The 12,138-nt window shown below is 41.2% G+C and overlaps 1 protein-coding gene across 1 annotated transcript; it reads left to right on the top strand.

The window, feature by feature from the left end:
* The first annotated feature begins 1,397 nt into the window (after window positions 1–1,397).
* LOC105356002 (uncharacterized) lies at window positions 1,398–11,720 on the top strand. The gene is made up of 6 exons (XM_078932760.1): window positions 1,398–1,502; window positions 2,712–3,077; window positions 5,170–5,409; window positions 6,868–6,967; window positions 7,209–7,348; window positions 11,405–11,720. Exons 1-5 carry the CDS (start codon window positions 1,451–1,453, stop codon window positions 7,267–7,269), a joined length of 819 nt encoding a protein of 272 aa, XP_078788886.1. The 5' UTR covers window positions 1,398–1,450; the 3' UTR covers window positions 7,270–7,348; window positions 11,405–11,720.
* Window positions 11,721–12,138: the final 418 nt, after the last annotated feature.

Genomic DNA, 12,138 nt, shown 5'->3' with positions numbered 1-12,138 from the left:
AATGGGAGGCAAGAGTATAAACTAAGTTTGCTTATACAAAGGGGAACATCGGTGCTTTGCAGTCGTGTAGTTAGTGTCACCCTCTAAACAACTCTTTTATCTGTAGACAAAGATCTCTGTTGGATCCACAGCTGCGATTCCGAAGATTCCCCACAAATTGTCTGCAAATACAAATGGGTTTATAATCACTTTTAAATCACTCATCTGTACGCCCCAGGATGTAGCTAAAGTGATAAAATGCTGCACTAACCTTTAAATAAGTCATGCAATTATGCTCCAGTGTTCTAGTTGTGCAAAAGATGTGTAGCTCAGATGATCTCATGCCTTAGAGCTGCTTTGTGTTGTCAAGTCATCCTGTATCGCGAGATCAGCTGAGATTAAAGTGGAGTTTCATTTGTGTATCTAATGGCTGAGGTAAAAAATGACTTTAGAGTTGGAACTTCCCAATGTAGCACAATTGTTGGAATTCCCCGTCTTTTCTCAGTTCTGTCCAATGAACAGTTATTGGAAAAAAGGAAGAATAGAGAAAGCCATTTTCTGGATTACCTCCTCTCAACAATAGAGCCAAGACAATGCAGTGGTCCTGCAGTGCAAATGGTGTTTGTGCAGAACAAGATGTTTCAAGCACAAAGGCCATTCCAAGAAACAGAGGTTTGTGTTCCTCTTATAAAGAATCCCATGCAGTTTTACAAACAGTACCAGAGTGTGAACGTCTGGAGATGTTGCATTGTTCAGGGAGAGAGGTCAGCAAAAACAGCGTGACGAGCAGGAACAGGTGTGTTACTGTTTTTTACAATAGATCGCACACTTACTAGAAGCACAAAGCAGAAAGAGTTATTGAAAGTACAGGAAGGGCAGAGAGGGGGCCGTCGAGGGGGAGGAAACAGCTTCAAGACTGACGCCTGCACCCTGACAAGAGCAGGAACGTCCAAAAAACACTGTTTTCTTTCTCCTACTGTAATGAGAAAATCTTTGGAACCATAAATCTACCCTCAGGATGAACTTTGCTGCACTTTGAAACCTCACAACAGGAACGCAGCGTGGAAAAACCTCGAGTCTGTTCAACTGTTTGTCTCCTTTTTGTATCGATAGGTGAATCCTATTCAAGCTGGTTAACTGCAAAGTAAACAACAGGATGGATCCCAGGGTGTGTTTAATGCATGCAGGCAGTGCTGCTGTGCTGCTCCCAGTGTTTGGGTTCCCTGTGTGTTGTGTTGGAGCTGCAGTGCAGGGGGGATTTGAGTTTTGACAAATGTGTGGCTCTGTAGCTCAAATATGCCATTTAATGAGAAGTGTCACATTTAAATAGGAAATACATTAACTGAACATTTTTATTATGAATGTTTTGCTTTCTTTTGAGTTACTAGTTGTGCTGCAGCATTGGTGTAGAGGGTAAAATATTCTGCACAAGTCCTGCTTCCTCTGCTTTATTTCTGCAGCTGCAGGCGTCATGGATGTGCAGAATTTCCTGTGCTGGAGAGTTGCCCCACTGTTTCTCTTGAGTAAGGCTTCTTTTTGTAACCATGATCATAATTGTTTATAGAAAAAAAAGATTTATCCAGAATTCTCACAGACATGATTTCTAATGTTTCTTTTTCAAGATACACACCAAACATCCCATTTTGCACCTCTTGTGGAAAAACAAAGCAGTTCTGCTAAATGGCCTCTTGCATTAATAACCACAGTTGCATTATTTAAACCTCCCTTATGGCACAACCGTGTAGTTGAGACACGTGATTTATAACTCTTGAGGAGGCTACACCAAGGCTCACCAAGCTTTGGCTGTAAGGACAGTGGTGAGGCTTGATTGATATCACAAAAGGCTTGGCTGTCATCCACCATAAATCATCACTTGAGGTTAAAATCAGACACTTTCTGTGCATCCATACACGGAAGTTTGTAAAACATGCAGTATTATTGCATAAGCCCTGCAAGGACTGGGTCAATTTATTTCTTTGAAGACCCAGTCCAATAAAAATTGTGCTTTTTTAATGTTTTTAACATGTTTTTTCTGATGAAGGAGGACATACTTAAAGAACATTAAGTTTAAAATTGCATCTGTGAGTATTTCTTTATTTCTTTGTTGCTAATCAAGAGTAGAAAAATAGCTTATTCAAGATCCACGTATGTCTTGGTTTTCCTCGTCAGAGCTGGCATCTGGCTAAAACTGTATGGCTGGATAGTTTAGATATTTCTGGTCATTTTTGTTGCACCGCTAATATAAGGTTTGGGGGGTTAGGGGCTGCAAGATATTGGGAAACCACGTAAACAGAGAGTTCTCAGCATTGGGGAGGTAAAGGGGGTGGGGTTACTCTGCACAAATCAGAGATCAGAGAAATCAGATCCCGCCAACAAATCAGAAGTGAATTCCAAATGAATGACTGCTGCTCTTCAGAAACTATGTCCTAGAAAATGATACAGTTTTTTCAATTTTAGCTAAAACTGGCATAATCATAATTAAAAGACCACCAGAACCCTTTAAACAAAGCTTAAAAGATGATCAGCATGGGTCTATAAGTCAGGGGTGTCCAATACTAGCCCTCGTGGGACAATGTTTTTCATATATTATTGTGACACCCACTTCTGATTATCTGGATCAGGTGTGTTTTGAGAAATATTAAGGATGCGGATAAAACATCGACGTTTTAATTAGATGTAGGATAGGATAGTTTAAAAAGCCGCCTGATAAATGATCCGATCTCTGTCCACAGTGACTTGTGGGCTCCATTCCATGTCTATGCACATCATCAATGAGGAGCCTGTGCATGTAATCCCCGGCTCTAGTCTGGTTTTGAAGGCCCGGATTGATCAGGGTCCCCTGGAGGCGGTTTCCATGGTAACCTGGGGACGGAAGCCTGAAACTGGAAGTCTTCCGGTGAGGATGACACTGGCCACTTGCCCGGGCAGGAGCCCACAGTGCGCTGGTTCAAGGCCAAACATCCACGTGAGCGTGGAGCAGCAGGAGACGACACTGGAGATTAATGGATTCAGCAGAGCAGACAGCGGCGTGTACGCCGTGACTGTGACAGATCACACCGGAGCCAACATCACTGCATACTGCATCGTCAGAGAATACGGTACAGAGCTACGTGGAACAACATTATTCATCCATACAACAACTGATCTGCACTCAACCTAAAAAAAGGATTGAAAACAATCATGATCACACAGTAATTGGAAATATTAATCACTTCCTTTTATAAACATAACAACAAACATTTTTTTTACGTGTCTAAGCAAACAGATGAGAGCTGAAGGCCTTTTGTGTTGGACATATTTTACATTTATAACATGGGGTTATGAATATTCTTACACATATGGTGTATATTTGAATAAGCCCCTTTTGTAATTTAGACTAAACTTTATATTAATTATATATGTAACATTTTTTTGTTTGACCAGATGGAAAAGAAGAGGAGGTAAGAAGAGTAAGGGATGTTCGGGGGGGGGGCTGATTATCGAAGGGGGGAGGGTAAAGCCATGAAGCAGCATAAAGCAACAAGTTACTGGATGTTTAAAATCCTTACTGTCAGGTTTAGATGTAGAAAGAAATCTAAAAGGGGCGGGGCCTGTCCACTCACACACTTACCTGTTGACTCCAATAATGTTCACATACAAACAAGTAAACATGTACACAATACACTACCATTCACATACTTGTGCATTCAGACAAACACATGAAAAATGTCCTTCAGTCAAAAAACTTTTTCTGTAAAGGTGAGATAGCTCCCGTGCCTCGAGTGAATGTTTATGTTCTTCTGAGGTGGATGATGGAATGTAAAACGAAAAAGGGAGAGTGCCCAGTCATCCCCACACCAAGACCCCCGCTGTTGCAGCAGTGGTAGCCAGGATCCCCCAACACCATCTCGGTAACAGCAGATGGAGGGAAACCCCCGCCGGGCAATCATGTCAGCCACCCAGGCCAGGGCCAGCAGGACCACCACAGGGGCCCCCAATGCCAGAGAGCAGGGAGGCACAGGGGGACAGAGAGTGCAAGCTCCAGCCCGACCAGAAGAGTTGCATCCCCAGGCCTAGACGAGCAGCCCACCACCACCCAAGGGTTCTGAGCATCCCCCAACCCCAACCCGAGGCACGAGCTAGGGCCCCCAAGGGAGACCCGCCCCACGCCCCAGGCAGCCACCCACCCAGCCCACGGTTGGTCCAGGAGAGAGCAAGGCAGGGGCTGCCCACTCCTGAGGATGCCCAAAAGAAGTGGGGGTCCACAAGGAGTGTTGGAATATAGCCAGGCTCACCCAAAGTTGGAATTTTGGATAAGGCCAGCACTCAAGGGCAAGGACCAGAACCACCCCCAAAGGGACATGGACACCCCCAGGCTCCGATGTGATGTGATCCCTAGCTCATGGTCTTGCCAGAGAACTCAGGGATCCCTCTCCCTGCGTGGAGAGAGGGCCTACAGGCACAGGAAGCCAGCACCCAAGGGACACAGCCGCCATTGCTGAGGGCCTGGTTACCCCAGCCAGGGATGGGGTAGGGGACAGAAGATTAGAAGTCCCTCCTTCCTTGTGTATTGCATGTGTGTTTGTTTGTGAGCGTTTGTGTGTGCGTGTATGGGTATGTGTGTTGAAGCAACAAACATTTCTGGAAAAGTTTTAGTTGTGCCGACGAGGATGAACATTTCTCAGATATTCATCTTGTTAGCCGATGATCATTTTGTCAAGTCAGAGATCAGCTAGTTTAATGAAAGTCAATTCACGTCAACTTGCATTGTTTTCCCCTAATTGTGGATGACTCACTCAATAATGTAAAGCTTTAATTTAAATGTGCCTGAAGGCTCATTATTCCTGCTCCTTTCTTTTTCTCTGCAGGATGTCTGTCTCTGCTTTTTCTCAGATCTGACTCTAACCGTATCAATTTATCAGCTCTTCTCTTCTCTTACATCTGCTCTCAGCTTCCAGGGATTTCCATCATCTCACATTACATTATACCTCAATCTCTGATCTCATTATGGTCTCTGAATCTGAGCCAGTTTCTCCCAACAGCATTAAACATCTCTCATGATTCTTTGTCTTGAACCCTCTTGGTCAGCCACGCACCATTATTCTTGTTTAATACCAGATGAATGTCCACAGCTGAGCATTTCATGCGGCCTTTCATTTCTTCTCAGTGCAGAGTTTTTACCTATTGTCATATTTGAACCCATCTCTGCAGAAGCTGTTCATCATGTTACTGTCAGCATCAACGTGTCTCACTCTGTGCTGGTGTGTGGGGAGGCCTGGGGGACGGAGCCTCACTTCAGCTGGCTGTACGAGAGAGCCGCCATCAGCCAGACAGTGGGGAGGGTCTCCAAGGATGGAACCACGCTGTTTGTCATGAAGTCTCCCATATGTGGCCACTTCACCTGCACGGTTAGCAACAAGCTGGGCTACAGCTCTGCCACCTACACGGCAGGTAAAGGCTGCTGCTTTTCTGTCTGCCTTCTTTGTATGTATGTGGGATTTGGAATTGGTTTATTTCAAGAAATCCAAAACAACCGAAGAAGACACAAAAAAGAAATTTGTCTGTGTGAAACATCGACAACGTGCCTAATCTGTATTTTAAATGTAAAACATTTGCTTGGACTTAAATGTTGACATGACCAAACCGTTCCTGCTTGTGACCAGAGGGGGAGATAGAGTTCTGACTTCTGACATCACAAGCTCCCAGCTCTGCCTGAACAGAAAGCTCTAAGCATTTGAGATGGGTACGGGGGTGGGCGTGCTCCATGTTAAAGGTCCTGCCCACAACTCAGAGGTGAAGTTGTAATGAACTACTGCAGCTCTGCAGAAACCAGAAAACCACACAGGTTTTATGATTTTGGTTAAAAATGGCATGATCTTAATTAAAAAAACACTTGAAAAAAAAAAGCTCATAAGACAATTGAAGTGGGTCTTAAAACCATCATTTGAAGTTCAATTCAATTCAATTTTATTTGTATAGCCCAAAATCACAACAACAGTCGTCTCGATGGGCTTCGAAGTAAAACATGAACTCAAAAGGATCACGAATACAAAGAGTTCAATAGAAAAATACTAAAATGAACTAACAAACTGACTAAGCTATACTGGCTGCCCTGCCCTCAGACCCCCCTTCGCGGTAAGGAAAAACTCCAAAAAAAAACAGATTCCCGAATAAACAAAGAAACCTCAGGGGTGCCCACATGAAGGAGGGATCCTCCCCCAGGACGGACAGGCGATTTACCAGAACTCTTAGAGAATAATTAACTTATCTAACTCTACAACTACATATATAAAGTCCAGCAGACGACATTCATCCAGCCGTGGTTGGGGGGACAGTCAGGGCCGCGTGTCGAGCCGGAGACAGGATCCAGAGCCGGGTGTGGGAGCAGGAGCAGAGACGAGGTACACAGTCAGGAACAGGAGCACGGATGAGGCAAATGGAATCTGGAAGCACTCCCACTCCCCAGGAGGGGAGAAGGAAAGAGGGACAATACATGAATCGCACTGTACCAAACAGAGGCATGGAGAACTAAATGATGAATAATGATCAATAATAGAGAAGAGAGGAAGGGTAGAAGTAGATGAGAAAAGAGGACATAACCCCAGTGCACCACAGCTACCCCAGCTTCAACTTCTAGCAGCCTTTTAAAACAAATAGTTATTGTTATTAAGTTTAATTTAAACACATTAACATTAAGTTAAATAATCTCTGAAGTGTTGATCTGAAAGGTAGAAGTGAACATCCTCTGTGGTCAGCTCTGTCAGTGTCTGTGACGTTTTTAAATCTGTTTTTTGTTGTTGATTCTGTCTGATCCAGATTGTTGTTCTGGACCTTATCTTCTCTTTTACATGTCAGTTGGGTTTTCATCCTACCTCCTCATTGGGTTTTCTTTTTTTATTTTACTGACAGCACCTTGTGAGACCCAAGGCAGAGGGATGACGGTGGCAGTGGTCTGTCTCGTCTTTGTACTTCTGGTGTGTGCAGGAGTGTTTGCATTTCTTCTGTGGAGGTACAGTAATGCACAAAGGCACTTTGTCAGACACAAATCTCATTTCAGGCCATGCTCTGATGACAAAACCAGATCCATGAAAATAAATAACAGACTGGTTGTAACTGTTTTAAAAAGGATAAAGAAAACACGATATGCAACATGACAGGCCGAGCTGTGTCGACTGACAAAACAATTCTTATTGAGTGTGTTGAGCTGCGTTTGTCATTGCTGTTTGATCTAAATGGAACTTTCTTTTCAGGAAACGCCGGCACAATAACAGGGGAGAGAGACTGCATGAACATTTAGATGACACCTTCTAAAATAAGGCCATTGCCATTTCTCAGAGGAGAACGAGAAACACAACACGGACTATGAGGGAGGACCTTCCTGTCCCGTGAGGTGGGTGACCTTACACTGCATTTTGAACAATGGCAAGAGAGAACTGCTTTCTGACAAATAAAAATAAAAAATCCAAAAGTGGATCCTTGGCATGAAGCAACAGCGGTGTCCTTACACTGCCTCCTGCTGTGAATAATATGAAACTGCACCTTTTTATAAACTCATTCCGTACATTTATTGTATCAGTGTCTTTTATTGCTTTTAGACTGAAACCCCTGAAAATAATTATGAGACAAGCATCTAAAAATCTAATTTCAGTTTAGAAAGACTGTAGTTTTTTATTGCCCTTCTGCAGATGAGCAGAATTGAAGATATGAAGGAACCAATGTAATTTTGAGGCTATAAAATAGCAATCAAAGAAAATAGGTTTTGAGTATAGCTCTTTAAAATAAACGTGTGTGTGATGATGACTGATTAGATGTTTTGCTAAACTTCCTGAAGGAAATGGTGAGCTGCAGTCAACTGTGAATTCAAGCCGTCTTTCAATCTCAGAGCAGACAACCTCTGAGTCTTTTCTATTTCTTATTCTGTTATGTAACACTGCTTTTTTGCATGACAATCTGGGTTTTTCTTTCTTGCACACACAGCCTCTTTGCTAATCCCTGTTGTGATGTGTTTGCCAAGATTCCATTTTCAAATAAAGAGCCAAATGAACAGCTTTAAACCATGATGTATCATTCATCTCTTTTTTAACATTAACTAAACACATCAACCTTTGATTTGTATAATTACGCTTCTCTGAGCATTTCTTTATTCAAATCGTGGATACGGAGCGAACGATGAAATGCTGCTTGAAAAAGTGACGTATTATATACGCTGGGTGGGCCAGAAGCTCTTAGCAATGGGGAGGGGAAGGGGGGCGGGGTTGCTCTACGCCAACTGTCCCACCCACATCTCAGAGGCGAGTAACTGATGAACTACTGCAGCTCTGCGGAAACTGTGTTCAAGAAAATGAGATAGATTTTGGATCTTGGCTAAAAACAGCAAAATCTTAATTAAAAGACCTACTGGGAACGCTTTTAAAATAAATCAAAAGATGATCCAAGTGGATCTTTGAAAGCTTTCTAGGTCAAATCCTGGTCAAATTTCTGTTATGCGATTGCAAAAAGAAATGAAGAAACTTTGACTCTTAAAGTGAAATATGATAAACGTCTCATCAAAGCCTAAATTGTCACAATTTTGTTGTGAACGTGGAGGAAAAACTGTCAGTTGGCTTGAAGTATTTTCCACATCCATGAGCCTCTGCAACCTTTATTTGATCTTGCTAGTCTTGAGATTATTTTCCTTTCTTTTTCTTTTCCTTTAGCTCAAAAACACAACAAAAAAAGGTTCGAGCTGTCACTCTGTATGCAGTTTTTTTTAACTTTTCTTTTTGTTCCCTTTTCATCTTTTAACTACAAACCAACAGCTTGACAAACTATAAAATTGCAGTTTTAGCACCTTCTGTATTGTTTTAGAATCAAACACAGCAATATCTAAATATATTAGAAATACCAGCAGTTTGCCTTTACTTTTCTGTGGGTCATGTCATGGAATTGTTTTCATGGATTCATGTTCATGCTTGTGTGACTAAAAAATATTCCCTTAAACATAATCTTTACATTAAAGATTTGTGGATATTGAAATCTTATTTATATTTTATGTCAAATATTCAGCCATTTGGTTTCATATGTTTAAATTTAACTCGTTTTGCTGCTTTTTTCAGAAAACAGAAGCTTGTGATGTGAATGTGATTTGTGGAGCTCAGATATATTTACTTATCTGCTGTCATCCATGTTTATTTCAGTTTTACTTTTGCTTCTGGAATCGAACAAATTGTTCTTGGGAATCATCCAGAAGCTGTCATATTTTTGTATATTCCACCTCTGTGAACCCCAGTGCAGTCAGCGCTCTGAAGCACTCTAACCTTCAGTAGTGTTAATGTTGAGCCTCGTGGAGGAAAAGGAAACAAAGAGGTCAGGTTTTATTGAGTTTGGAGAAAAAAAAGAAATAGAACAAATGTTGTAGAATCTGTTATGTGCTGGTGGGAGTTTTCATCAATACCTTCTATAACAATATTTTAAACTATGAAAAAAAGTTAATTTTCGTCCAAAAGACAAAACCTGAGTAAGATTACTGGAACAAATGACTCCTTAAGACAGAACAGTGGAGGACTCCATGCAGATGCTTGGTTAAAGGTTTTGAATGTAAGCAGTGTTCTGAATTATACTGCAGATAAACGGTGTCCATAATTCCTCTGAGGAGTAATTTGACAGCGTATAAGCTGTGAAGGAGTGCAGAACATTCTCAGTTGGTTACCTCCCCCAGATTTGTGTCAAAGCCCTCTTTGCCACGAGTCTATTATCCCTTGAATTGGTAGTCTTCTGTGTGCTCCCCTGCATTAATTTTCCTCCCATCATGCTTCAGGAGAGATGGAGGAACAGGAGAGGTGTGTACATCATGTGGAAGGGAAGCTGAAAGCTAAAGAGCCCAAACTGGACATGGGAAAACTGAGATGGATCCACCAAAAACTTTTAGTCAGCATGCCACCAAATCCATACCATCAGAGAATTTTCCATTTGACTTATTTTTCTAAGTAACAACGTGATTTATAACGAGATAAAACTTTTTTTTTTGGTTTGATGCATAAAATAAATGGTTGAAAGCAGCAAGAACTTTCTTGAAGGAGCGTTCATTAAGAGCGAGATTGCCTTTATTCCATTTTTATTGGATACGTGTCAGTGCTCATTATTAAGATTCTCAAGATAGCTTTTATTGAATTAGGGAGACATGGAGAGAGACAACATTACGACCCTATAAATAGATTGTCTGATAGTATTTTGGTGAAGTTCATTCACTTGATGCATTTGAAAAGGAGAGTTGTGCTTTTTTACTTTAGGCTAACATGATCTCATTTGTGCCGTAATGACTATTTCAAGTATTTTGAATTTAAACAGACTTGTAGCACTCAGCTGACTCAAGAAAGAGCCAGCATTCAGCAATTGTTGAGCACAGGTATGCTGGACTTCAGGAATATTTTATATTTTGTACATTAGAAAGTCATATTCTGTCTTCTAAGAAAGCTTTTTGGTAACAGTAGACATTTCTTTAGTAAATGTATTTGGTAAGCAAATCGAAAAGCAGCTAAAAGAGACAATTTATCAAATATGTTTTTTTTTTGCTTCTTCATGTGTTAAAGACGTTAAATACTTTTTCTAAAAAACATCAATATGCAGCAGAAATTAAATTGATTCCTAAAAGTTGTGCATTTGATACACCTTAAAAAAAGAGGAAAACAAAATTACCAGAAACATTTTTTATTGTTGGATTCGATTTTATTCGACTCAACTGGGTTGGGTTGGGTTTGATTGATCAAATCAAATAAGCAGAAACATTGTTATTGTATCTTAGGACAACCTACAATCCTCAGTTTATGCAAACGCTTCATTCACATCTTTTCACATTTCTGCTATTCACTCTTTTTAAAACCTTGTGGGAAAATGTGAATATTACCAAATTTCACTGAGGTCATCCTATAATAATTTCAAAACTTGAAAATATTTCCTAGGTCAAAAATTCCTTTCACCTGTTACCAGGTGTCTACAAAGTTTTGTGAGTTTTTGAGTATGTGTCAGGGGTGGGAATTTTTGCTCAAAGGTGAAGTAAGAAAGACGAATTACAAAAACAATGTGGTCCTTGCAGTGGAGGCCATGATGATTGATTACAGATGATAAAGGTTTAATAGACTTTAAGATCACTTTAAGCCAGAGAAATATAAGCAGGTTAAACTAAATTAACTACCTAATAACACTAACCTCTCAGAAGTATGTAGTCATCTTAAATGATTCCAGGGCAAATTTTCATGCAGATAGAGAACAAGCATTGATAATAAATAATTCAAGAGGTTGGGTGAAAAGCCACAAGCTAAAAACTAATCAATAACTCATCCCATTTAGTAAAAACATAGCTTTCTAATAAGAACGGTTCAGTAGAACATGCTGGACAGAGAGATGAGAGAAGCGTTGTGGAATTTCTCCTCTAGATTGCATCCATTAATTTTTCATCCATCTTGTTTAGGGCCGTGGGGAGCTGGAGCCTGTTGAAGCCATCATCAGGTGTGAGGCTGGCGGCACCTTGGACTGTCCATCACGAGGCCACACAAAGGTGAAAAAAGAAGAACAAGCAGGCGCTTTTATTCTGAAGGACATAAGAATCCCCAGCAAGCCTGGCAGAAATACTTGTTGACTGTGGCTGAAATCGGCAACACCCAGAGAAAACTCATTTAAGTGGGGAGAAAATACAATTTCCATAAACCGAAGGTCCCAGTCGGGATCTGAGGAAATGTAATTGAATCAGTGTGACAGACAACTAAAAAATGGGGTTGAATACAGAATCAATATTTGCTGCTGATTGGGAGCTGCAGATGCTAAACCTTTACACAAAAAACGGGCTTCAGCAAATGGTGGGTTTTCCTCTGCAGGCCGACGTGTGATCATTCTCTGCACTGCCGAGTCGTTTGTCATCCACACGACCAGCAGACAGCGGAGCACAGCCGGGGAGTCAAGTTGTTTTCCTTCTATATCACCCATCCTCCGGATGGGAGCAGCAGAGGTTGGAGGAAAATGGAAAAAATGTCACACTTGTGATAGAGCTTCAACTAAAGTTCTGTAGAAACCACAATCACAACAGATCATTGGCCCTATCCACATGTTATCCAGACTCCCCTAACTGAACCAAGATCTGAGACGGTCTTAAATCAAAGCGATCCCACTCGTTTGTTCCATTTATAGCTACAAGGTCAAAGCTTTACA

This window comes from Oryzias latipes, chromosome 16, assembly GCF_053564925.1.
Source record: "Oryzias latipes strain Hd-rR chromosome 16, Olatipes_Hd-rR_3.1".
Classification (NCBI taxonomy): domain Eukaryota; kingdom Metazoa; phylum Chordata; class Actinopteri; order Beloniformes; family Adrianichthyidae; genus Oryzias; species Oryzias latipes.
Note: the sequence above shows the minus strand (reverse complement) of the source record. Positions and strands in the feature narration are given on the sequence as shown.

Excerpts from the sequence above, each read along its gene's own strand:
- LOC105356002 (XM_078932760.1), top strand. The coding sequence starts at position 1,451 with ATGGATGTGCAGAATTTCCTGTGCTGGAGAGTTGCCCCACTGTTTCTC. Across the intron at positions 5,410-6,867 it reads CTCTGCCACCTACACGGCAG|CACCTTGTGAGACCCAAGGC; the intron begins GTAAAGGCTGCT and ends TTTTACTGACAG. Across the intron at positions 6,968-7,208 it reads TTTGCATTTCTTCTGTGGAG|GAAACGCCGGCACAATAACA; the intron begins GTACAGTAATGC and ends CTTTCTTTTCAG.